At 36.0% G+C, this 27,796-nt stretch overlaps 1 protein-coding gene across 3 annotated transcripts in view; it reads left to right on the forward strand.

Annotated features, from left to right (window-relative positions):
* GLRA3 (glycine receptor alpha 3) overlaps positions 1-27,796 on the forward strand; it is a 239,693-nt gene that overhangs the window by 46,476 nt on the left and 165,421 nt on the right. For all 3 annotated transcript variants that reach the window (XM_058720866.1, XM_058720865.1, XM_058720867.1), the window contains exon 3: positions 21,706-21,773. In XM_058720866.1, coding sequence (XP_058576849.1) covers positions 21,706-21,773 — 68 coding nt within the window. The remainder of the gene's footprint in view (positions 1-21,705; positions 21,774-27,796) is intronic.

Raw genomic sequence — 27,796 nt, forward strand, 5'->3', positions numbered from 1 at the left:
AAGGGAATTTATCTTGTGGGCCATAGTGGAGAACAACTATTTAAAAATATAAAATGACGGGGAAGGAGCCAAGATGGCGGAACAGTATGGAAGTTATTTGGGTGTCACGTCCATGAAATACAGCCAGACCAACACTAAACCATCCTACACACCTAGAGAACTGATTGGAGGATTAACACAACAATCTGCACAACCTGAACCACAGAATTCAGCAGGTACATGGGGTGGAGAGGGGAACTTGGGAAGACAGAAGCTGGTGGCAGACAGGGAGCCGCTTTTCCAGGCAGAGAGAGGACAGAGAGTAGGTCGGTGGGGGAGAATACGGGAAAAACACTCCTCCCCAAAAGCAGCTGGAGAGAAGTGGAAAATTGGAAACAGCTGCAGGGATTAAACCAAAAAGGGAGAAAGGAGAAAGGAGAAGGTTTAAATTCCATTAAGACTGTAAACAGGGGAGCACAAAGTCTGCAACTCCGCAGCTCGATAACTGGTGATGCTCTGGTGGGAAGGGCAAATCCCCAGGAACAGAGTGGGGTCTAGGAGGTTCTTGGGCCACACGGGGAAAAGCAGTTCTACTGCTGAAAGACATTTGGTAGAGACTGTTGAAGCCACCTGATCCCAGCAGACCCCAGAAAACGGCCACATTTTCTGGTGCTGGAGCAAGGTCGTTAAGGGTGAAGCCTGGCGCTACATGAGTGTTGTGGTTTTCCATAATCCCTGAAAAGCTTCTGTTACACTATCTTGTGAACTTTTGCTGGGACAGGCTGGCACCTGCCTGCAGTCTCGGGGCACCGGCAGCAGCAGAGTCCAGCAAGCGTTCCTGGGTGCACCCAACATTCAGCCATTGCTCATTTGGCCATTGCTCATTCGGCCATTACTTGGTGAGACCCTCCCGCAGAGGGGTGGAATGGGCCAAAGCCGCAGTCCTTCAGAAGTAAGGGGCCAGGGAAAACAGCCACATCTGAGACAAAACTTGGGAGAGAGGTACTGCCTGGGGCCTGGTCACGGAGAGTGAAAAAGCTGGGAGTGGACGAAAGCTGAAGACAGAGGACGGTTGTGCAATTGCTGATCTGGGAGAAGAGAGTTCCTATACTAGAGACTGGGTAGCTGGGTGATGCCATTTTCACTGCTCCTGCACATGTGCATACGCACCTATGAGCACCGCAACAATCCAACCCAGTAGGCTAGCAGTGCCATCTAGTGGAGAATGGAGCAGTTACACTGAGCCCTGCCGAACTGGACCAACCTTCCTCTTCAAGAACACAAGTCTCACTGCCTAGTTTATAGACTATAAAGCGCTACATAGTCTGACTTCTAGGGGAAAATGAAGTAATTTCAGTCCTATTTCAATCTGTTAGCAGGTCCATCTATTCAATATTCTTTCTTCTTTTTTTTTTTCTCTTTTACACTACTTTTCTTTTTCTTGAGTACAGAAATAGAAAAAATTCATTTTTATTTTCAATTTTTATTAAAATATATTTTTCAATTTTTTAAATATATATTTTACATTTGTATAAATTTTTTCAAATTCTATCTTACTTCCATCATTTTATTTTAGTCTACTTCAGTGTATTCACCTTTTCAAATTATCAAACAATTTCTTTTTTCCCTCTTTTTTCTATTTTTCGTTTCTTTTCTTGAATACAGAAAGAGAAAAAAATCATTTTTATTTTTAATTTTTATTAAAATTTTTTTCTTTATTTTTTCTAAAATATTCTTTATTTTTATGTAAATTCTTTCAAATTCTATTTTACTCCCATCATCTCATTTTAGTCTACTTCAGTGTATTCATTTTTTCAAATTTTCAAGAGATTTCCTTTTTTTTTCTTTCCCCACCTTTTTTTCTCTAATCTGTCAAACCACTTTCAACACCCAGACCAAAACACACCTAGGATCTAGCATCGTTTATTAGATTTTGTGTGTGTGTGTGTGTGTGTTTAATTTTTTAATTTTTGTTTTTTTAATTTTAATTTTTCTACCTCATTATTCCTTTTCTCCCTTCAAAAGGACAAAATGAAGGAATTCACCCCAAAAGAAAGAGCTCGAAGAAACGATAGCCAGGGATTTAACCAACGCAGATACAAGCAAGATGTCTGAACCAGAATTTAGAATCACGATAATAAGAATACTAGCTGGAGTTGAAAATAGATTAGAATCCCTTTCTGAAGAGATAAAAGAAGTAAAAAATAGAATGAAATTTAAAATGTTGTAACTGAGCTGCAATCACAGATGGATGCAGTGGCAGCAAGGATGGATGAGGCAAAACAGAGGATCAGTGATATAGAGGAGAAACTTATAGAGAATAATGAAGCAGAAAAAAAAGAGGGAGATTAAGGCAAAAGAGCATGATTTAAGAATTAGAGAAATCAGTGACTCATTAAAAAGGAACAACATCAGAACCGTCCCAGAAGAGGAAGAGAGAGAAATAAGGGTAGAAGGGTTATGTGAGCAAATCATAGCAGAAAACTTCCCTAACCTGGGGAAAGACACAGATATCAAAATCCGGGAAGCACAGAGGACCCCCATTAGATTCAACAAATACCAACCATCAATAAGGCATATCATAGTCAAATTCACAAAATACTCACGTAAGGAGAGAATCATGAAAGCAGCAAGGGAAAAAAAGTCCCTAACACACAAGGGAAGACAGATCAGGTTTGCAGCAGACCTATCCACAGAAACTTCGCAGGCCAGAAACGAGTGGCAGGATATATTCAATGTGCTGAATCAGAAAAATATGCAGCCAAGAATTCTATATCCAGCAAGGCTGTCATTCAAAATAGAAGGAGAGAAAAAAAGGTTCCCAGACAAATGAAAATTAAAGGAGTTTGGGGCGCCTGGGTGGCTCAGTCAGTTGAGTGTCCAACTTCGGCTCAGGTCATGATCTCGCAGTCTGTGAGTTTGAGCCCCACGTCGGGCTCTGTGCTGACAGCTCAGAGCCTGGAGCCTGCTTCGGATTCTGTGTCTGCCTCTCTCTCTGACCCTCCTCCACTCATGCTCTGTCTCTCTATGTCTCAGAAATAAATAAACATTAAAAAAAATTTAAAAAAAATTAAAGGAATTTGTGACCACTAAACCAGCCCTGCAAGAAACTTTAAGTGGGACTCTCTGAGAAAAGAAAAAAATGAAAAAAATTTATATATATATATATATATATATATATATATATATATATATATAATATATGCAACAAAGCAACAAAGATTAGAAAGGACTAGAGAACACCACCAGAAACTCCAACTCTACAAGCATCCTAATGGCAATAAATTCATATCTTTCAGTACTCACTCAAACGTCAATGGACTCAATGCTCCAATCAAAAGACATAGGGTAACAGAATGGTTAAGAAAACAAGATCCATCTATATGCTGTTTACAAGACACCCACTTTAGACCTAAAGACACGTTCAGATTGAAAATAAGGGGATGGAGAACCATCTACCACACTAATGGTCAAGAAAAGAGAGCCAAAATAACCATACTTATATCAGACAATCTAGACTTTAAAATAAAGACTGTATCAAGAGATGCAGAAGGGCATTATATCATAATCAAGGGTCTATTCACCAAGAAGACCTAACAATTGTAAACATTTATGCGCCAAGTGTGGAGCACCCAAATATATAAATCAATTAATCACAAACATAAAGAAACTCATCGATAATAATACCATAATAGTAGGAGACTTCAACACCCCATTCACATCAATGGACAGATCATCTAATCAAAAAATCAACAAGAAAACAGTGGCTTTGAATGACACACTGTACCAGATGGACTTCACAGATATATTTAGAGCATTTCATCCTAAAGCAGCAGAATATACATTCTTCTCCAGTGCACATAGAACGTTCTCCAGAATAGACCATATACTGGGACACAAATCAGCCCTAAGTAAGTACAAAAAGATCGAGATCACAACATACATATTTTCAGATCACAATACTATGAAACTCAAAATCAACCACAAGAAAAATGTGGAAAGGTAACAAATACTTGGAGACTGAAGAACATCCTACTAAAGAATGAATGGGCTAACCAAGCAGTTAAAGAGGAAATTAAAAAGTATATGGAAGTCAATGAAAATGATAACACCACAACCCAAAACTTCTGGGATGCAGCAAAGGTGGTCATAAGAGGTCCTAAAGAAGGAAGAAAGATCTCAGATACACAACCAAATCTTACGACTTAAGGAGCTGGAGAAAGAACAGCAAATAAAACCCAAAACCAGCAGAAGACAGGAAATAATAAAGATTAGAGAAGATATTAATGCTATTGAAATCAAGAAAACAGTAGAACACATCAATGAAGCCAGAAGCTGGTTCTTTGAAAGAATTAACAAAATTGGTAAACCACTAGCTAGTTTGATCAAAAAGGAAAGGGAAAGGACCCAAATAAATAAAATCCAGAATTAAAGAGGAGAGATCACAACCAACTCAACAGAAATAAAAACAATAATAAGAGAATATTATGAGCTATTATATGCCAATAAAATGGGCAATCTGGAAGAAATGGACAAAATCCTAGAAACATATACACTACCAAAACTGATACAGGAAGAAATAGAAAAATTGAACAGACCCATAACCAGTAAGGAAATCCAATTAGTAATCAAAAATCTGCCAAAAAACAAGAGTCCAGGGCCAGGTGGCTTTCCAGGGGAATTCTATCAAACATTAAAGGAAGAGTTAACACCTATTCTCTTGAAGCTGTTCCAAAAACTAGAAATAGAAGGAAAACTTCCAAACTCTTTGTATGAAGTCAGCATTACCTTGATTCCATAACCAGACAGAGACCCCACTAAAAAGGAGAAGTATAGACCAATATCGCTGATGAACATGGATGCGTAAATCCTCAACAAGATACTAGCCAACCCAATCCAACAATACATTAAAAAAATTATTCATCATGACCAAGTGGGATTTATACCTGGGATGCAGGGCTGGTTCAATATCTGCAAAACAATTAATGTGATTCATCACATCAGTAAAAGAATGGACAAGAACCATGTGATACTCTCAATAGATGCAGAGAAAGCATTTGACAAAATACAGCATCCTTTCTTGATAAAAACCCTCAAGAAGGTAGGGATAGAAGGAGCATACCTCGAGATCATTAAAGCCATATATGAACGACCCAACGCTAATATCATCCTCATTGGGGAAAAACTGGGAGCTTTCCCCCTAAGGTCAAGAACAAGATGGGGATGTCCACTCTCACCACTGTTATTCAACATAGTATTGGAAGTCTTAACCTCTGCAATCAGACAACACAAAGAAATAAAAGGCATCCAACTCGGCCAGGAGGAGGTCAAACTTTCACTGTTCGCAGATGACATGATACTCTATATGGAAAACCCAAAAGAGTCCACCAAAAAACTGCTAGAACTGATTCATGAATTCAGCAAAGTTGCAGGATACAAAATCAACACACAGAAATCAGTTGAATTCCTATACACCAACAATGAAGTGACAGAAAGAGAAATCAAGGAATTGATCCCATTTACAGTTGCACAAAAAACCATGAAATACCTAGGAATAAATCTAACCAAAGAGGTGAAAAATCTATACACTGAAAACTATAGAAAGCTTATGAAAGAAATTGAAGAAGACACAGAAAAATGGAAAAAGATTCCATGCTTCTGGATAGGAAGAACAAATACTGTTAAAATGTAGATACTACCCAAAGCAATCTACATATTCAATGCATCCCTATCAAAGTAACACCAGAATTCTTCACAGAATTAGAACAAATAATCTTAAAATTTTTATGGAACCAGAAAAGACCCCGAATAGCCAAAGTGATCTTGAAAAAGAAAACCAAAGCAGACTTCAAGCTATACTACAAAGCTGTAACCGTCAAGACAGTATGGTACTGGCACAAGAACAGACATTCAGATCAATGGAACAGAATATAGAACCCACAAATGGACCCACAAATGGACCAGAAAATGGACCTACTAATCTTTGACAAAGCAGGAAAGACTATCCAATGGAATGAAGACAGTCTCTTCAGCAAGTGGTGCTGGGAAACCTGGACAGCAACATGCAGAAGAATGAACCTGGACCACTTTCTTACACCATACACAAAAATAAACTTAAAATGGATGAAAGACCTAAATGTAAGACAGGAAGCCATCAAAATCCTCGAGGAGAAATCAGGCAAAAACCTCTTTGATCTTGGCTGCAGCAACTTCTTACTGAACACGTCTCCAGAGACAAGGGAAGCAAAAGCAAAAATGAACAACTGGGACCTCATCAAAATAAAAAGCTTCTGCACAGTGAAGAAAACAATCAACAAAACTAAAAGGCAACAGACAGAATGGGAGAAGATATTTACAAACGACATATCAGATTAAGGGTTAGTATCCAAAATCTATAAAGAACTTATCAAACTCAACACCCAAAAAACAAATAATCCAGTGAAGAAGTGGGCAAAAGATATGAATAGGCACTTCTCCAAGGAAGACATCCAGATGGCCAACCGACACATGAAAAAATGCTCAACATCACTCATCATCAGGGAAATACACATCAAAACCACAATGAGATACCACCTGACACCTGTTGGAATGGCTAACATTAACAACTCAGGCAACAATAGATGTTGGTGAGGATGCGGAGAAAGAAGATCTCTTTTGCATTGTTGGTGGGAATGCAAACTGGTGCAGCCACTCTGGAAAACAGTATGGAGGTTCCTCAAAAAACTAAAAATAGAACTGCCCTACGACCCAGCAATTGCACTACTAGGCATTTATCTAAGGGATACAGGTGTGCCGTTTCAAAGGGACCCATGCACCCCCATGTTTATAGCAGCACTATCAACAATAGCCAAAGTGTGGAAAGAGCCCAGATGTCCGTCAATGGATGAATGGATAAAGAAGATGTGGTATATACATATATATATATATATATATATATATATATATATATATATGTATTTTACACACACACAATACATACATGTATATATACATATACATATATATATGTATATATATACTTAAACCACATCTTCTTTATCCATTCATCCATTGATGGACATTTGGGCTCTTTCCATACTTTGGCTATATATATGTATACACACACACACACACACACACACACACGGAGTATAATTGGCAATCAAAAAGAATGAAATCTTGCCATTTGCAACTACATGGATCGAACTGGAGGGTATTATGCTAAGCGAAGTTAGTCAGTCAGAGAAAGACAAATATCATATGACTTCACACATAGGAAGACTTTAAGACACAGAACAGATGAACACAAGGGAAGGAAAGCAAAAAATAAAAATAAAAACAAGGACGGGGACAAAATCTTAAATATGAAGAGCAGAGGGTTACTGGAAGGGTTGTGGGAGGGGGGATGGGTTAAATGGGCAAGGGTCACTAAGGAATCTACTCCTGAAATCATTGTTGCACTATTTGCTAACTAATTTGGATGTAAATTAAAAAAAAAAATCAAAAATAAAACAAGTTAATAAAAAATAAAAAATAAAAATAAAAAAAGTAGAAAATTCTGCTACTTGCAGTAATATGGGTGGATAGACCTTAAGGATATTATATTAAGTAAAATAAGTCAGAGAGTTACAAATTCTGTATGCTCTCACTTATTTGTGGAATATTTAAAAAGAATTGAATTTATAGATACAGAGAACAGATTGGTAGTTGCCAGAGGAAGGGGATGGGTGGGGGCGAAGGGAGTAGGCAAATTAGGTGAAGGTAGTCAAAAGGTACAAACTTCCAGTTCTAAGATAAAAAAGTCCCGGGGAAGGGATGTACCGCATGGTGACAATAGTTACCAATACTGTACCATATACATAAAAGTTGCTAAGAGAGTAAATCATAAAAGTGAATAAGAAAAAATTGCAACTATGTGGTGATAGATGTTCACTAAACTTACTGTGGTGATCATTTTGCAACACAAACACTTGTCAAATCACTATGTTGTATACCTGAAACTAACATAATGTCATATATCAATTATATCTCAATAAAATTAATTAAAAGTAAAAAAATATATAAAAATAAAAATATAAAATGACTTTTGTTAAAAAGTTACTCTGATTTTATTTTTTATATACTGCTAACATAAAAAAATCTAGATGTAGACATTTTTCTTTGATGTAAATTATGATATGTGTTTGTATTTTTCCCTAAAAAACTCTCTAAAAAAAGCTACACCTTTAAAAATCTGACCTGTTTAAGATGAAATGCTTTAAATATGTTATTAAAATATACCCACAAAAGTAGGAATAAATAATTTTCTGAAAACACTTTAAATTTGCACTGAGCACAGATAGCACAGTCTCTTGTATCAAAAATTATCTTAGTAATTAAATTAAATATAACTATTAACTACTTATAAAAATAAATACTGAAAGAAATTAAAACATCCAAATGCCTGACTCACCAACATTTTCTTTTTCACTAATTAATAAACTGTTCTTTTCCCCTCCAGAATACTCATAACTTACTTAAACTTTTATGAGAATCATGTTTCTCAAAAAAACAAAACAAAACAAAAAAACCCCACCCTCTTTGCTTGTAGGATAATTTGAGTGCGAAAACAACTCCAAATCTCTGTTATATCTTAGTTCTGTTAAGTACAATGATTTCTTTTCTTTTTATTTTTTTTAACATTTATTTATTTTTGAGAGACAGAGAGAGACAAGGCATGACCAGTGGAGGGGCAGAGAGAGAGGGAGACACAGAATTCAAAGCACAGAGCCTGGTGTGGGACTTGAACCCATGGACCATGAGATCATGGCCTGAGACAGAGCCGGATGCTTAACTGACTGAGCCGCCCAGGCGCCCCTGATTTCTATTATAAAGAATACACCAAATAACATCAACTGGGTTTGGAAATGATCTGAGAGTCTTCTAAAAAGAATTAGCAAATAAAGCTTCACATGTCATTAAACTTGTTGACCCTTCAACAGAAATTAGAGTTTTGCATAAATCATTATTTTAAAAATGTGGCCTTAGAGGACAGAAATGATATGTATAGGAACTGTTGCTTCCATCTTAAAAACAAAAATAATAGGCAGACAACACTATTTCTTTCCTGGAATTTGAAATTCTTTCTCTTTAGAACTCTTCCTGTCTAGGGGTAAAGTAGACACAAAAGAGGCACAGTGACAGAAAGCATTACACTGCAGACTGAACCACACGGTCCCCAGAGCCAGTCATGTAACTGGCTTGGAGGTCCAGCCAACTTAAGGGAAGACCCCCAAATCCTTGTACCCAGCAGTTTCTTGAATTCATATTTACATCCGACCCTTTTTTTTTAATTTCCAAGTTTCCCTTTTTTCTTTTTTTTTTTTTAAGTTTTATTTCTATCTCTCTCCACACAGACAAAGATACAATAAAACACTTCCTCATTTTCAGAACAGGAGTAATTTAAAAATATACTTTCTGGGGGCGCCTGGGTGGCTCAGTCGGTTAGGCGTCCAACTTCGGCTCAGGTCATAATCTCGCAGTCCATGAGTTCCAGCCCCGTGTAGGGCTCTGTGCTGACAGCTCAGAGCCTGGAACCTACTTTGGATTCTGTGTCTCCCTCTGTCTCCATCTCCCGCCCCCCCCCCATCTGTCCCTCTCTCTCAAAAATAAATAACCAAAAAAACCCTCAAAAATACACTTTCTGATCATCTTTTTTTTTTTTTTTTAATTTCTAGGCTTTTTAAAGAGCAGTTTTAGGTTCACAGAAAAATTGATTGGAAAGTACAGAGAATTCTCACATACCCTCTCCCATCCCCCACAATTTCCCCTATTGTTTACATCGTGTATTAGTGTGATACATTCGTTAGAATTGATGAATTAATATTGATTAACTACTGAATAACTATTCATCAACAGTTGATAATGATGTATTATTATTATGAACTGAAGTCCACTGTTCACATTAGGGTTCACTCTTGATGTACATTTTGTGGCTTTTGACAAATGAGTAACCCACATGCAAGCATCATGTCTGTATCATACAGAAGAATTTCACTACCCTAAAAATCCCCTGTGCTTCAGCTATGAATGTCATTCTCTTTCCCCCCAAATCTCTGGCAACCACTGATCTTTTTCTGTTTGTAGAGTTTTGTTTTCTCAAGAATGTCATCTAGGTGGAATCCTATAGCATGAAGACTTTTCAAACTGGAAATATGCTTTTAAGGATCTTTCATGTCTTTTTGTGGTTTGATAGCTCATTTCTTTTTATCACTGAATAGTATTACTTGATAATCTCTTGTTTATACATTTGACATTGAAGTCACTTTATACGATGATCAAGCTACAGAATTCTAGCTGAAAAGCTTGTTAGATATTGTTCCATTGCCTACTGACATTTAGTATTTAAAAAAAATCAATATGCTATTTTGATTTTTGCTCCCTTACATATAGCCTATTTTTTCTAACTGTGCATATTTTTCTTTAAAAGGAAAAGTATGGCTTATGCTAGCATTGTTTTGTGTTATTCTCCAAAATAACTTTTTTTCTTTAAAAAAAAAATCTAATCTTTTCTCGTCTATGTCCCACCCATACCCTTTACCCTTTTGTCTTTTTCCTTTATACTTAAGAAGGACTATTCAGATTTGTGGCATAAATGACTCATTTATATTTTACACGGTGTCATTTGATGTTTATTTATTTATTTTGAGAGAGAGAGAGAGAGAAGGGCAGAGAGAGAGGAAGACAGAATAGCAAGCAGGTTCCATGCTGTCATTGCAGAGCCTGATGAAGGGCTTGATCCCATGAACCATGAGATTATGACCTGAGCCTAAATCAAGAGTTGGATGCTTAACCAACTGAGTCACCTCGACGCCCTTTACATGGTGTTATTTGGAATGTGTAGGAAGATTTTAATTCTGTGACTGTATTTTGGTGTCTTCACAGTCGTCTTTATCCTAGACCATTCTCCTCAAATGTGAAGTCATGAAAGTTGTGTTACAGGTTGCTAGGCATGTGCTATTTCATATGTTTAGCTGTTTGTTTTGTTTATGACCACAGTAAAAAACAGGTACCTGAACTTGGTAAAAATTCAATTGTCTGAAAATACTAGTGATGGAAAGCAGCACTTCCTTGCCTCAACTATCTTTGTTGACAGCTATTCATTCTTCTTTAAAGCAAACACTCCCAGGGTAAAATTGGTTACTTAGGTAAGTACCTGTTCTCATCTGTTCGATTGGTGTCCAGGCCTCTTACAAAGAAGGCAGTAGAAGATTCCTTTGCCCTAACTAGACTTCTAATTTAGTGCCTCAATTTGTATTCACCTCTTCCGTTTTTCTTTTCTGCCCAATGATTTCTCTTTTCTTCCTGCAGGAAAAATTATGTTTATTCATCTTGTTCACTCTATTCAAGCTGCTACTTATATGTGATCAAAATGCTCTGTAGTTCAGGAAAGATCGAGTTGATTTGAGTGCTGATACAGGTTTTGCCTGGTGTGTGTGTATGTGTGTGTGTGTCGTAAGGAGGTGGTTTTCTGTTATTTCTCTCACTAGAAAGGGAAATCTGGCAGAGGTATTCCTGCCCTGAACAGAATTGTGCTTTCGATGAGCGTTGAGTGTCGACTAGGCTTTGGTCTGGGGTCCTCCGGGTGCCCAAACACAGACATCTTTAGTTTTAAAGTACTGTCAGGAACTCAGCTTTCTCCAATCATCTTTATTTTTTTTTAACTTTTTGCAAAGAGTTAGAAGTTGAATAATTTCTGGGGATCTAATGCACAGCATTGTGGTTACACTTAATACTGTATTATACACTGAAAAGTTGCCAAGTGGGCAGATCATCAATGTTCTCAACACAAAAAAAGAAATAGTAATTATGTGAGGTGATGGATCTGGAAGCTAAATGCTACAGTGGTAATTATATTGCGGTATATAAGTGTATCAAATCAACACAGTGTGCACCATGAGCAATGTTTTATGTCAATCATATCTCAGTAAAGCTGGAAAATAAAGCAATTGCAAAAAGTCAGCATTGATTGACAGAACAGTATTATTTCCAATCACCTTAATAAACTATGTTTGTAAAAAAAAAAAAAAAAAAGTTTTTCCATGCCTTCAAGAATTTCTTCGAGATAAACCCCAGGCCATTCCTGCTCCGCAGGACAGGAAGCCGGGAAGTTGTGTTTTTGTTTTTGTTTTTGTGTTTTTAGTTTATTTACTTATTTTTGAGGCAAGAGGCAGAGAGAGAGGGAGACAGAATCCCAAGCAGACTCTACACTGTCAGCGCAGAGCCAGACGCAGGGCTTGATCTTAGGAACCATAAAATCATTACCTGAGCTGAAATGAAAGCAAGAGTTGGATGCTTAACCGACTGAGCTACCCAGGTGCCCCTGGATGGGAAGCAGAGAATTTTTGAGATAGGTACCCATGGCCTGTCCCAGCAGACCCCTTTTAACTCCCCTCTTCTTTTCGTTCAGAGGATGACCCTAAGCTTTATGTCTCCCTGGGTAGCTCTCCCTTCTCCATGCTGTCCTAACCTGCATTTCTTTTAGACTTTCCTCTGTTTCATCCATCAACCATTTTCTTCTCCCTTCTGTATTTTATGTCATTAAACTGATTATGGCCTCCCTCTCATTCTTGGTGTGATAACATCATTTTATGTCTTCAGAGCAAAAGAAAACTGGGTTCAATTTTCCATCTTGAAATAGAAGCATCCAGGAGTCATTTGAAGCTAGAAGCCAGTTTACCAGATGAAAAAGCAATTGAATAGCAAATGAATGTATATCCAAAGACAATAAACTATTATTTCAGTAGACCATTTTACCAGCTTTTTCTAGATTTTAGTTATTTCTTTTGACCCTATTGTTTAGACCCCAGTTGGTCTTTGATAACTCTTAAGTGTAATTTGGATCCAGGCAGAAAGTATTCTCTTAACAATCACTCAATTACATATTCCTCCTAAACATTTATTGCATATTTGTTGGGTTTTTTTGTTTTGTTTTGTTTTGTTCTATTTCCAATGATTACTTTCTTTATCTAGAAATAACATTGTTTGTCTTGACAATGTCTTTGTGGTTTCTGTCTTTTCATCTGTAATATTTCCCTATGTTAATCTCTTTCTCCCACATCACAAAACTCGTTTGCAAATAGTCTATTCTGCTCTAACACATTCTGTCCCCAGAATGGCATCTGTACCTAAAACTCATTTCCTTCCTGTTTTTTTTTTTTTTCAGGAAAAGTATTAGCATCTTCTTTATCCATTTTAACTATTTCTATTCATCCAGGTGTTATTGTTCTTGAATAAAATTCACAATAATTTTTTGAACAAGGTATAGTTTCTACTTGCATTGTTACATGATACAAGGTCATTTTGGCAAGAAAAGTGTCTTTAATAATAAATCTTCCTAAAACTGTAAATGTTCACCTGAAATGCTCACAAATTTACATTGGTATGCTCTATATCTTATGTTATCTTTGGTTTTTAGTTTTTAATGTATTTTTCTGTAGTAATTTCTCTTTTTTTAAATTTTAAAACAATCCCAAATTAGCAGAAGATTTACAAATATCGCACAAAACTTTTTTTTTCATGAACCACTTGAAAGTATGTTGTTGAACTGATGCCCCAATACTTGAGAATATCATACAAACAAGAACATTCATTCTCTTAGACAACCACAATCTAACCGTTGAAACAGAAAATTAACATGAATATATAGTTATTGTCTAATTCATGGACCCCATTCAAATTCTGTCAACTACCTGAGTATTGGCTTCATAGCAAAAAGATCCAGTTTAGAATCATGTCTTGTATTTAGTTGTCATTTCTCCTTGTTTTATTCGGTTTCAACTAGGACTTCATTCTTTTTATGACCCTTATGATCATGACATTTAAAAAATATATTATTATCTCTTTATTTAGCAGAATGTACCTCAGTTTGCATTAGTAATTTTCTTCATGCTTCAGTTTAGGTAATGCATTTTAATAAAAATATCACAGAAGTGTTACTTTGTTCTGAGTGCATTTTATCAGATGGTGGACCATGTTAATTTTTGCCATCACTGTTAATGTTCATTTTGACTAACTGATTAAGTTGGTATATTCCCGTATCTATCTATGTATCTATGTATCTATCTATCATCTATCTATCTATCTATCTATCTATCTATCTATCTATCTATACGTATATACATATACAGAGGCATATACATACACACGTGTATATTCATGTATTTATTAATTTACATTTCCATTTTTACTTCTCTGTTGAAAACCATGATTTACATTGATCTCTGATGCATTGGTTTATTCTTATTTCTGAGTTTCCACATTTTAACTTCCTCTTCTGACAGTAAGAAATCTGGCTCCACACCAGCGCAGCTACCCTACTATAGGAACATCCTCCTCACTCTGGCTCCCACACCCTGGTGTGCTGCGAATCCCCTCTCCCAGATGTCCTTCTCATCCTATCTGTTTAGCCACCCTTCCCATGGCCATCCCAACATGGACGCCTATTTTGTGTTGCCTGATGGAATGGTTTTAAGACTGCATTTTCAGGAAGAAAATGGAGGGAAAGGGAACAGAAAGAAGAAACTGGATCCTATTTTTATGCCATTATTTTCAAACTTTTTTCAAGTATCTAACAAATGATTTAAAAATCTGGATTTGAAGTCATCACATTTATTTCTATCAAGTAAAAAATAAAAGAATATCTTTCCTTGTGACCTGACTACATACATATGTGTGACATGTACCTACATATGTACATGCATATAGATGTAAATACAATTTTTTTTTTGAGATTTAGTCTTTCAATTGCATTCTGGGTCTTTAAAAAGGGTGAGGTTTTAATGCAACATTACATTAAAAATTTCTTGGAATCATTTTTATGAACACTTGGGCTGCTTTTTGTTTTTTCTTTGTTGGCTTGAGATTTACCTTGTGAACAATTTTTTCCCTGGTATGAATAGCAATAACATAATTGCCAAGGGTTTGCAATGTACTTTGCCATTTTGCCTTTATCCGTCTCTGAATTTGAAAGGCATATTCTATTTCTTTAAGGGACATCTAAAAGAAAACATGCTGCTGAAAACATCTGTAACTACTGTCGTTTGCTTTTTGGGCCAACGATGGCTAATGTAATGAACAATTTAAAGGCACAATTTGCCATATGGATGCTATCGCAATTATTTGCTCTGTTGCTAAACATAGCAGTGTATTAGATGGATTTAACAGCTTTTGCACTGGCACAGAAAAGTAGCAGATTGGCCAAGGACTGCTAAACAGGTGCTCTCTGTAGTGGCAATAGAATATTTACAATCTTCTCTGAGCTTCATTCTCTACAAAGTTTTTGAATATACTTATCAATAGCTAAGGTAGAAAGATTACTCTAATCTGCTGCTCTGATCTGCCATAGACCAGAAGAAGCTTAAAGTATAGAATACAGTGCTTCATAAACATTATGGTACTGCATCCATTTCATTCTTTGTAGTCCATCGACACTGTCACTGCCTGGGTCAGGGCCATTCTATCTCCCATCTGGACTATAACAGTACATTCCTGTTTTCTCTGTCTCAAAGCTTTTGCCATCCATTCAGCTACTCCCTGTGTTGTGTTGGTTCACTACACAACCATGATGAAAAATCTGTAATGGCTACCTCATCTTCATAAAGTAAATTCCAAATACCTTCAGATCACATCAAAGAGATTCTATGATGTAGCCCAAGACTACGCTTAAAAACAATGACTTTTATTTTCAAATTTGTTTATACTTTTAGTACAGTTTTTTCATTTTTTATTTTTTTAAAAATTAAAAAAATTTTTTTTAATCTTTATTTATTTTTGAGAGAGTAAGAGACAAGAGTGAGAGCAGGGGACGAACAGAGAGAGAGGGAGACACAGAATCCAAAGTAGGCTCCAGGCTCGGAGCTGTCAGCACAGAGCCCGATGCGGGGCTCGAACCCACAAACCGTGAGATTGTGACCTGAGCTGAAGTCGGACACTTAACCGACTGAGCCACCCAGGCACCCCTTTTCATTTTTTAAAAAATAAAATTTTATAGGGGCTCCTGAGTGGCTCAGTGAGTTAAGCATCTGACTCTTGGTTTCAGCTCAGGTCATGATCTCATGGTTCGTGGAACAGAGCCCTGCGTCAGGCTCTGCACTGATGGGGCAGGGCCTGTTGGGAGTCTCTCTCTCTTCCTCTCTCCCTGCTCCTCCCATGCTCTCTCTCTCTCTTTCTCTCTCTTTCTCTCAAAATAAATAAACTTTAAAATAAAATAAAATTATATATATATATGTATATGTATATAAATACACACATACACACAAATATTTCGAGTGTCTGCTCTATTTTTGAAATTTGGAATTAAGGTTTAGTGCTTAAATTCATTCACCTTTCTTCCGGCTGAAGAAGAGAATACACACATAAGTAGTCAAATGGGAACCACATAGCACTCATGTATGTTCTAATCATCAGGCAAAGAACACACCTTACAACCAGGGGAATAAATGCTAATGCGTAGACCTCAGACCACTGGGATTTACTTTACTACCACATGGAATTTAGACTTTGAAACCAGGCTGACTTTCTGCCTTGAGAAGGAGCTTTCTGAGTGTGATTGGAGTCACGTTGAAGAGGCCAGGGCTGAAATCTGTTTCATATAGTATTGAACATCATGCTCTTAAATTATAAGTGAAAAAAGCCTCAATTAGTCACTCCTCCTTTGACCACTGCTCTTCTGTGGGTGGAACCATGTTATTTTCCTTATTTCACTCATTGACGTTACTATGCGAGCCTCTGGTAAACTCGGGATGCGAGTGCCACATTTTAGGGAGAAAACAAAAACGTCAGAGGAATCCGCCTAGCACAGTACTTAATACTTAGGCTTTCAGAACCTTCCTGGAATCACTAGGGCCTGCCATAAAGCATAAGCGACACAGAAATGCAACTGAACGGATATCACTAACTTCAGGCCGCAGAAGCCCATGCTGAATGTTCACCTTTGTTCTACTTTTCACGGCTACTATCTAAAATTATACGGATAATAGTTAAATTTTTAGGATGAAATTAAAAAATATAATAAAGGATGCCTCGCTTTCTATTCAATGCCCAAAGAGAAATTAAATAAAAGTCAAAAAAACAAAGACCCTGCCTCTTGCTAGATTAAAATAAGAAGAATCACCACCGCTGCCCCGCCCCCCACCGCTCGATGTTTTATTTATTCCAATTTCAGCCAAAGAGTTCACAGTCAGATGGAGCAGGCAGCCTTACAGTGACAGCTGTTCCCCCAACATGGATGTACTTCCATCAGCATTTTATTGAAAGATGAATTAACCCAATACCAATGCCCTGTGTTTTCCATCTTCCAAAGGCTGTGAGTCAACAGAGCCCAAGAGAATTTATTCCAGGCTAAACGATATTCCCCAGATTCATAGTACTGTTAACAGCAAAAGAAAATAATAGAGTTTCAGCATTCGTTAGAAAACACAGAATAACCTAGAAAATATGAAAGATTGTTTTTTTCAATATTCCAGATACTCTGTGTACATAGTTTAGAGTTCAATACCTTAGACTTACATAAGTCAAAAAAAAAAAAATCTATCAGTTAATTGTGACTTCACGCTTCTCTTGAGATGGGATAAAATATTCATGAAGTAAAAGATTTGTGTTTTCTCCTCTCTCACATAGTGACATATAAGACACCCTTATCACCTTACAAATTTGTAAATATTAAAAATGACAAAGAAATATTAAAAAGAACTTCTCACTAACAGTCAAATAATTATAGCACCTCCAGGATTCAGGATTTTCATAGGGTTTTCCGCTTGTTTTTAATTTTTGGTTTTAATTTTATAGACAGAGTGTACAAACAGGAGAGAGGAGCAGAGAGAGAGAGGGTGGGGGGAAAGAATATCTTAAGCAGACTCCGGGGCTCAATCTTACGACTCTGAGATCATGACTTGAGCTAAAACCAAGAATTGCTCGCTCAACCAACTAAGCCACTCAAGGCCCCAAAGTTTTCTTGTTCTTAAACATCCATCCTTCATACTGAAAACAATTTACCTTCTCTACCTGTTTAATTTTACGTTCTACACATCTTGATGCTCAATAGGCTTTGGTCTGTTTCTAACTGCACAGCATCTACTTGTTTTAGTAGCATTGGTGACCAAACTTAAAATAGGCAACTCTCTTATCAATATCAGTGGCCTTGCATTTTCAAGGCCTTGTTCTAAGTCCTGACGCCCATCTCTCTATTTCTTCACCTATAGAAAAATCTCAGTTCATTTTTAGCACTGCGATATAATGGGCACAGATGTTTTCTAGTCTGGAATTCCTGAGTGGTTCCCAGCATCACTGCACATCTGAATCATCTGGGAAGCTTTTAAAAATATCAATGCTCTGGTTGCATGCCATAACATCCAGGTAAAATTCAGGTATCCATCTTTTTTAAAGATCCTCATATGATTCCAATGTGCATAGGATCCATTGGCTTATGGATTGTAGACATCAGTTTTGAATAATTTTGTGGGGTTTTTTTCCTCTACTTTCTTCCAGCAGGACATATGGCTATCAGAAATTGAGTAGAAAAACAAAGATGAGAATTGTGCACCAGAAATCAAGAAAATGTGAACTGAAACCACAAATGATTTTAAACTATTCTGACTAATGAAACATTGTTTTGTTTTATTATTATTATTATTATTTTTATTTTTAATATTGGTACAAAGAGACTCCTTCTTATCTTTACAAAGGATCAAGAATCAGAATGGCTTTGGAATTTTTAACAGCAATGCAAGAAAATAAAAATAAAAGAGAAATGTCTTTGAAATTCAGAAAAAAAATTTTTTTGAACCTAAAGTTTTCTACCAAATTTAGATGTTAAAAGGACATTTAGGGGTGCCTGGGTGGCTCAGTCAGTTGAACTTCCAACTTCAACTCAGGTCATGATCTTGTGGTGCGTGGGTTCAAGCCCTGAGTTGGGCTCTGTGCTGACAGCTCAGAACCTGAAGCCTGCTTCAGATTCTGTGTCTCCCTCTCTCTCTCTGCTCCTCCCCCACTCATGCTCTGTCTCTGTCTCTCTCAAAGATAAATAAACATTAAAAAATAGTAAATAAATAAATTAAAAGGACATTAAAAGAATCGTGAACAAGTGAATTCTCAAAAGCTTCACATCTTTATGCATCATTTTTCAAAAAATTCCTAAAGGATTTACTCTACTAAAATTAAGAAATAAGCCAAGTAAAAAGGAAAGTCAGGGACCATGAAAGGCAATCTGACAGAAGAGAAGACAGTATAATGATTATGGGAGGTCATAAGATGGCTGCTATGCTCCAGAGCAAAAAAAAAAAAAAAAAAAAAAAAAAAAAATCTAGTTTTGGAATATATCCAAAGGAAGATAAAGCTAATAAAATATCTGATGAGTCTGACATTAAAACATAATTCAGACATTTCAGAACTTCTGGGTAGGTTAATGATACATATGGAAGAAACTATGTGAAATACATAAAGAGTTTATCAACCTCAAGAAAGTGTTTACCGGGAAAGAAAAGTAATCATAATTTATTGCATGGCTTGGTTGGAAATAATATTTACCTTGCCATAATGTAAAAAGTGAATACTAATCTAACAACAATGGCAGTGTAACCATATCTGTGTACTAGGAGGATAAAAAAAGAGGTTTATGTTAATGGAGGTGGTGATAATGGCTTGAAAGAAAGCTAAATAAATCCTCCTCTGCTGTGGGTATCAGAACATATGCTTAAAATGGGAGCATCTAAAAGTAGCAAAATAAGTTCATTATTTAGAGAAAATTAGGTAAATCCCCAAAGAATCTATTATATAAGTTGGAGTGATTATCTCTAGCGAAGGGGACATAGAGGTATAGGGCAAAGGGCAGGCATCTTAGCTAAGGCTTATATATTAGTTTTTGTGTGTGGCATTATCTGACTAATAGGTAGAATTTAACTCCGAGTTATTTTAACCCTTACCACACAATATTTCAGTGTTGCTGATTTATATATCTATCAGCCTAATAATAAAGTCTGTAGCTAGATAATGGAATCCTTGGGATGTAATGTTATGTGAAGGTCATGGTACAACTTGATATGATGGGAAAAAATGACTCCTAGAATCAGACTAGTGGTTCCAATTCTAACTATGCTATTCATTAGCACCTTATGTATCCTCTCTGAACTTTAATTCCTTTCTTGGTAAGTGGTGTAATATTACCCATTTGCAGTGTTATATGGATTAAGTGGTATCTATGAATCAGCACAGCACATGTTTAGTACATGAAGCACTAAACAATTTATGAGATCTTATTCCTTCTGCCCTGCTAGATGATAATCCCATTGTGTTTTCTGCAATTTGGTGTACACAACTTGTAAATATTTAGTAAATTAATGAATAAGTTGATCTCATAAAAACAAAAATTATTGGTTTTTATGATGAATGCTAAACGCACTTACAGGGGACTTCTGGAATGGCAGAATGATGTTTTCTGTAAATTCACTCCTCCAAAAAAAAAAAGCAATAAAAATACTGAAAAAACTGTCAAAGTTAACCTTCGGGAGCTCTGAAAAGCTTGCAACACACTGAGGAATGTGTATTCAAGTAAAACTAATAGGTTTCTCTAAAAACAGGGCATGTAAATGTGGCTCCCCTCCTGAGCTCCTGGTAGCCTTGAAAACCAGCAGCCTCTCAACCATAGAAGCTTACAATCCAGAGCCTAGCAGGTATCAAAGTCCATCCCTAGAGCTATGTTATTTTTATCTGGCCTGCTCCCTAGAAAAGTACCACTCAGATGGCTTATCATTATTTGGCTTTGACTGGGAACTCCCTCAGTGGGAAAATCCTATCCCAGGGCATTTATTAAAAATGATCACAAAAGTGATCACAAAAGGGGCACCTGGGTGGCTCAGTCCTTTAAGCTGATGACTCTTGATTTTGGCTGAGGTAGTGATCTCAGGGTCCTGATCTCAGGGTCCTGATCTCAGGGTCCTTAGAGCTGAATTCTCTCTCTGCCCCTCCCCTGCCCCTGCCCTTGTTCCCTCCTTGTTCCCTCCCCTGCATGCTCTCTTGCGCATGCGCTCTCAAAAGAAAGAAAGAAAAAGAAAGAAAGGAAAAGAAAGAAAGAAAGAAAGAAAGAAAAGAAAAGAAAAGAAAATGATCATAAGAAACTGTTTTAACACTGCAGCTGCCTAACGCTGTGTGATACAGAATCCTCAGTGGCTGCACACTATGGGGAAATACAGACTATTAGTCCAGGAAAGTCACTAAACAACAAACAACAATAATAAACACCAGTAACAACAACTGGGCTTTGCAAATGGGAGGTCTGGTTTCCAGGGTTGCCACACTGCATTATTTAATGTATCCAATTTTTAACAACAACAACAAAAATATGTAGCATGAAAAGAAACAGAAAAATAGGGCCGGTACATGGTAGGAAAAAATCAATAGGAACAGCCTAAAGGAGCTCCAATGTTGGACTTACCAAATCAGACATTTACAAAGCCATCAGAGATACCAAGACCAAATGAGATTGAAGACTTATATAATGGCCAGCCTCAGTGTTCAAAGGAGACTATGAATTTGCGATTTTCAATTCAGATTATTTCACAGAATGATTGCCTTCAATTTTATGCATCTGTGTGTACACAGATATAAAATATATATGTTCCTTTTTAAAAAAAAACTGATAATGAAAAGCATGGAATTATTTAAAAATATTTTAGATAAGTATCTAAATAGTATTTATGTTTTAATCTCTTTCAGGCCCTCCTGTTAATGTCACATGCAACATATTCATAAACAGCTTTGGCTCTATCGCTGAGACGACAATGGTAGGCATGTTTACTTTGTAACAAGTTTTACACTGGAGTATTTTGTAATTACATTAATGGCACATTTTCTGCTAGTGTTATGTAATTTAAAGCCAAAACTGATGTAATGATATTTAAAAACATAAAATTAATGGTATAACTAAACTGTAATCAACTACAGGCAATAACGTTTCATTTAGAGATGGTATAGTAGAGAAAACATAAATAAAAACAAGAATGTTTTTTCCCATTTTGGTAATTAAATATTAAATCTCAAATTAAAACTAAAATTTTACCATATAAACCATTTCTTTTCAATACTCTTTATAAACCAGTAAATAATTTCATGTTCAATTATTCTGTGTACTTAGAATGTGTTTATAATATTATTTTGAGTCTTTATTTGGTTACTTTTCCAAATGAATATAGTATTTGCTCAAACATTATAAACGTTTTGTGAATTGTGGTATCTGCCTTAATTTATTGAAACACTTTGAACAGAGACTTCTGTTGAGAGCTATGTAGTTGAGAACACTTTATATAATGAAGTTATTAAAGCCAAAACAATTATCATTACAGACCAAATTTATTCTGATTTGAATTTTATAACTTTCTCTAACGATCATGTTGTATCTCTACCTTACCCTGTTGTATCTCTACCTTACCCTGAAGCTTTTATTGTGCATTTTAGCAAAACTAAAATGCAGAGACAGACTTATGAGCCACTCATATCTGTAAAATTGTCTAGCAGGCAAAATTTTTTTTCTAATTGAAACTATGTATGGTGGTTTTTAAATTACCTAGAATTATAATCCATTCCTAAATTTAGCAAGTATAATTTGCATTAATTTTCAAAGTTGATGTTAGCTAAAATAGGATGTAAAATACTTAAAAATTTATTAGCTTCCAAACCATTATTAAGTAAGTAGAGAACTATGTTCATTTTACGTATCTCAGAATGACTTGATAGCAAATTCTCTAAGAATAAATAATCTAATATGCGAATTATTACGGGTGGATATACAGGTGTGTGTGTGTGTGTGTGTGTGTGTGTGTGCGCATAGAGGATCTATCTCAACAGGAAGAGACTTTACTTAGGCATCTTTTTTTCCCCTCATGTATGCAATATTTAGTCATTTAGTGGCATCTCTGTGGTTTTATCAAACTCAATATAATATAATTACAATAAAAGCATCAGTGAAGAAGAACTTAACTCACTTATTTGGGCATTATATAGAATTATCTTCACTACCGTATACAAATTCACATGAATGTATGTGTGTGGAAACACAGAGAAAATGAGTATAATTTGCTTGCATAAGCACAGTGTGGTTCTGGTGCAATTCTGACTCTAAAATGACTATGATCCTGTTTTAAGCTTTGACATATTATGGGTTTTCATTGAATATTTTGTCCTGATTTATATCCTGCATTTGTACTACTGGAGAGAAAAATTTTCCTCTATCCTTCAAGAATCTTTTGACTGGCTTAGGAATTAAGTCAACATGAGACAATTAACAGGAGAAAATCAAATATAATAACATACATATGAAGAATTCGCATGAACATAAGGGATTTCAAAGATAGTCAGGCAAAATGAGGTATATATGTCATCCTAAACTAAGGAGAAGGTGGTAGGAGTCTGGGACTTCAAAGGAAGGACAGCAAATCACAGGAAGGTGAAAAAGAGTAAATGTTTGGTAAACAAGTGTTTGCTGGGCCACTCAGAAACAATGGGACATTGAGAGGACTTTAATCCAATAGGCGTTGCTAGGGCTCCTACCTATCTACCAGACCTAGTTCATATTATGACTATAGTTATCTATAGTGCTAGCTCCCTTCCTGGAACAGGTCCTCTGTCTAAATCCTTTTAGGCAGTTAGCAAAAAGAAAAACTTCCTGAGTCCTCTGGGGTTTTTTCAAACTTTTTTTTTTTTTTTTTTTTTTTTTTTAATTTACTTGGGGGTGGGGAAGAGGGGCAGAGTGAGGAAGAGAGATAATCCCAAGCAGACACCATACTGTCAGCACAGAGCCTGATGCAGGGGTCGATCCCACGAAGTGTGAGACCATGACCTGAGCTGAGATCAAGAGCTGGGTGCTTAACTGACTGAATCACCCAGGCTCTCCGTTGAGTCTTCTGTTTCTTAAAAATAATCAACCTAAAATAATCCATGTGCCGAAGAGACACATTTTGGGGGGAAAATTTTTTTCCTCTACAGTACATTCTTAGTCCAAATCATATTTAAAGATGAAGGAATCTCTACTGGCTTTTTTCTGCTTAGACTTTCCAAATTGTATTTCTAGCCCTGGCAACCTTTCCTTTTAATCGCTGCTATACATACTGTACAATCTCGAAAGCCTAAAAATATGTTTATACTTTCTCTTCTGCAAGATTGCTTCCACAAAATACTTTCAGCAGCAATAGTTGGAAAGACTTACAGCCTTACTTGTCTTTGTGGGATGGAGGAAGAGACTTGGAAAAAAGAAGACATGGCCAGATTTCCTTCTCATTAAACCTGAAAGATTGTCAGGTTCCTGAAGGTCTTTGCTTTTTATAGCATAATTCATCAGCCTGCCATAAATGGTTATAGCACACAATCTACAGGGTGACGACACCAGCTAAATTTCTCATCTTTAATAATTTTAGACTTCCTTTATAAAATAATATTACATAAAAACTTGCAGAATATTATACATACACTCCCACAGTGACTCTTACTCAGTTTTATTTCCCTTCTGTAACATAGAAATCCTTTCAATTCCCACATATTCCATCATAATGTATTTTTTAAAAATAATTTAATGTTGATTTTTGAGAGAGAAACAGAGAGACAAAACGTGAGCAGGAGAGGGGTAGTGAGAGAAGGAGACACGGAATCTGAAGCAGACTCCAAGCCCACAAACCATGAGATCATGACCTGAGCCGAAGTTGGATGCTCAACCAGCTGAGCCACCCAGGCGCCCCATCGTAATGTATTTTTTGAAATCATTTTTAGCATCTATCCCTTTCCTCTTCTGGGTCACAAGTAGCATCAATAAGCATTAATCAAACGTCTCAGAGATTAATTATTATAAAATTTACTGTGTCCTCTTTGATATCTCTCTTTTTAGTCTTCTAAACTTTTAAACAGGTGATACTATTTCTATTCATGTAACCGGATTCAATATTTGTAAAATTTTTAATGGCATCAGATGGAAGAGCTGCAACATGGTGTCCATATACATAAGAATGAATAAAATTAAAACTTACTATATTTAATATCTTACGATTCATAAAATATTTTCTTACCACTTAATTAAGTTGATGTATTTTATTCATATTTTCTACATCATAGCTCTGCAAGTAAACATGGTCCCATTATTTTATTTGCTGTGATGTTGTTTAAATTAATTTATTTTTATGGAAGCATTTATGTATTTTTTAAATATTTACAGTCCTTATACTGATATAGTTTACTTTTGGTTTTACAATACAAATAGCCTAATTCAACTAAGAAGATGTATTAAAATTGAGAAGATTGAATTTCAAATGACCTGCAATCATTAATAAATATCTTTGCATCTGAGATCTCATATCTAAAATAAAGCTAGGGGCGCCTGGGTGGCGCAGTCGGTTAAGCGTCCGACTTCAGCCAGGTCACGATCTCGCGGTCCGTGAGTTCGAGCCCCGCGTCAGGCTCTGGGCTGATGGCTCGGAGCCTGGAGCCTGTTTCGACTCTGTGTCTCCCTCTCTCTCTGACCCTCCCCCGTTCATGCTCTGTCTCTCTCTGTCCCAAAAATAAATAAAAAACGTTGAAAAAAAAAATTAAAAAAAAATAAATAAATAAAATAAAGCTAAATAATTCTCCCAATCTGTATATCTCTGCTTAACAAAGACATTAACTGTCTTCAATGTCTATTTACAGACAAGATGTATTAAGCTCCCTCTGCTGGTGTAGTTTCTCACAATTGTATCTCTCCACATTTAAAATTCACCCTTAGTCCCATTTGAGGTAATTATTTGATTCTTGAGAAAATAGCTCTAGTAGATATTCTACATATTTACCAATTTTTTGAAAATGAAGTTAATTTAAAATTTTAACATATTTTGCATCTTCTTCTTGTACCAAATCTGTTTTTTTTTTCAAATATTTATGTGAATTTTTCCAAGAGCATAAGCTCAGATTTATTTTTACCCATGAAACTCCTCCTTTCCCAGTATAGATTTGTCTAATTAACTTAATGTAGTTCCAACTATTCTCACTTGAGTACAATTTTATTATTCTTGGCATATAGTCATCAACTTTTTTTCTGTAGATATCGTGGAAATTTGAAACTCCCTTACCTCTCTCACATTTGGGTCATGTGTCATATATTATGAGATTCTCTAAGGGTGTGTTCAGCCTCCATTAGTCCAAGTTCACATTTTTCTTAAGCAGGCAATGATTGAACAACTATTGGAAACCACAGTTCTTAAAAACATTAAATTAAAGATAAAGTTGGTTTACCATCATTAGAGTCATTCTTTTTCCCCTTTTGTAACATGGCTTGGTAAGGGAGGTACGTCTGTCCTGCCTTCTAAACTTGGGGTGACAAAAGTTGCTCATGATTGTTTTCATTGCTTCTCTGAGGGGAGGCTTAAGATCTCCACATTAATTTGAATCCTAAGTAAAACATAAACTCTTGCAAACCTGTGATGAGTTCTGGATAAGGCTTATATGCCAGGCTGAAAGCATTTGTAAGTTGGGCTTTAAAAAAAAATCATAGATGAATGTAGTAATTTGGGTGTGTATATATAGCAGTGTCTCAAACTGAATATATTGGCTTAACCTATCTTCAGAAAAACAGATGGCTCTCCATCTTGTTACACATATGTTCTCAGAGAGTTAGAAAACTGCTCGGCTATGTGCCTTAAGTCAATATTTACTCATTGAACCATTACTTTTCACTAGTGCTGATAGAATAAATTATTTTTACAAAATAAAAACAAAAAAGTTAGCTATTTTGGTATAAAAGTTTTTCAGGTGTTTGTATACAAAGACATATGGCGGCGTTGGGTGAGAGTATTTGAGGGTCTGCCGTGATCTCACCGAATTGCCAAATAGCACATTTTCTCAGTTTTTCACAGAAATGATGGCTTTATATAATCATACATTTGTACACGCTACATTGAATCATCAATTAGAATTTCCAAAGAAGTCTAAGCCAGTATGGCATAAAAAAATTTATAGTAGCCATTTATAGATTCTTTTTATTTTATTTTAGTTTAGTTTAGCTTAGTTTAGTTTAGTTTAGTTTTTTAAAAGTAGGCTCCATTCCCCGTGTGACACACCTGAGCTGAGATCAAGAGTCATACACCTCACTGACTAGTCACCCAGGGGCCCCTCCATTTACAGATTCTTTTTTTTTTCCATTTACAGATTCTTAATGGAAAATCCTACATGTCCTTTTTTTCTAAGTGTATTTTTTATCAAATAAAGTTTTTTATCAAACAAAGTTATTACCTATACAAATTTTTGCATAGGTGATATAAATAACACTCATTTTTCTATCATCTTAAGAAATTAAACATTAAAAAGAAACTGAAGCTGACCATGTACTCTTTCCCCAAACACTGCTTCCCTGCCTTTCCAAAAGAGGCTTTGCTTCTGAATTTAATATGAAGACATAAAATTCCATTCTACATTATGAAAATGTGAACAAAATGGCCATACTATAGTGTCCACATAGAATTTGATTTTTTTGTTCAAATTCATGTTTTTTAAGATAAGCCTTAGACTATTTCATTCATTTTTATTTCAAGAAGTATTCTATATTGCATTTATTCATTCTACATTTGCTGGATATTTTGGCTGTTTTTAATGTTTTTACTACTACAAAAACTCTGCATTGAAAATTGTTGCACATTATCTTCTAAGAGGCATAGGCAAAATATTCCACAGGGTATATACCCAGGGGTGGAATTATTTGGCACAAGGTTAGATACTCAGAAGTGAAATTGCTTGGCTCAAATATTACTGTATTGCTCTCTAATGTGGCCATTCTGTCTTAAAGACCTACAATTAA

Source organism: Neofelis nebulosa, chromosome 3, assembly GCF_028018385.1.
Source record: "Neofelis nebulosa isolate mNeoNeb1 chromosome 3, mNeoNeb1.pri, whole genome shotgun sequence".
Classification (NCBI taxonomy): Eukaryota; Metazoa; Chordata; class Mammalia; order Carnivora; family Felidae; genus Neofelis; species Neofelis nebulosa.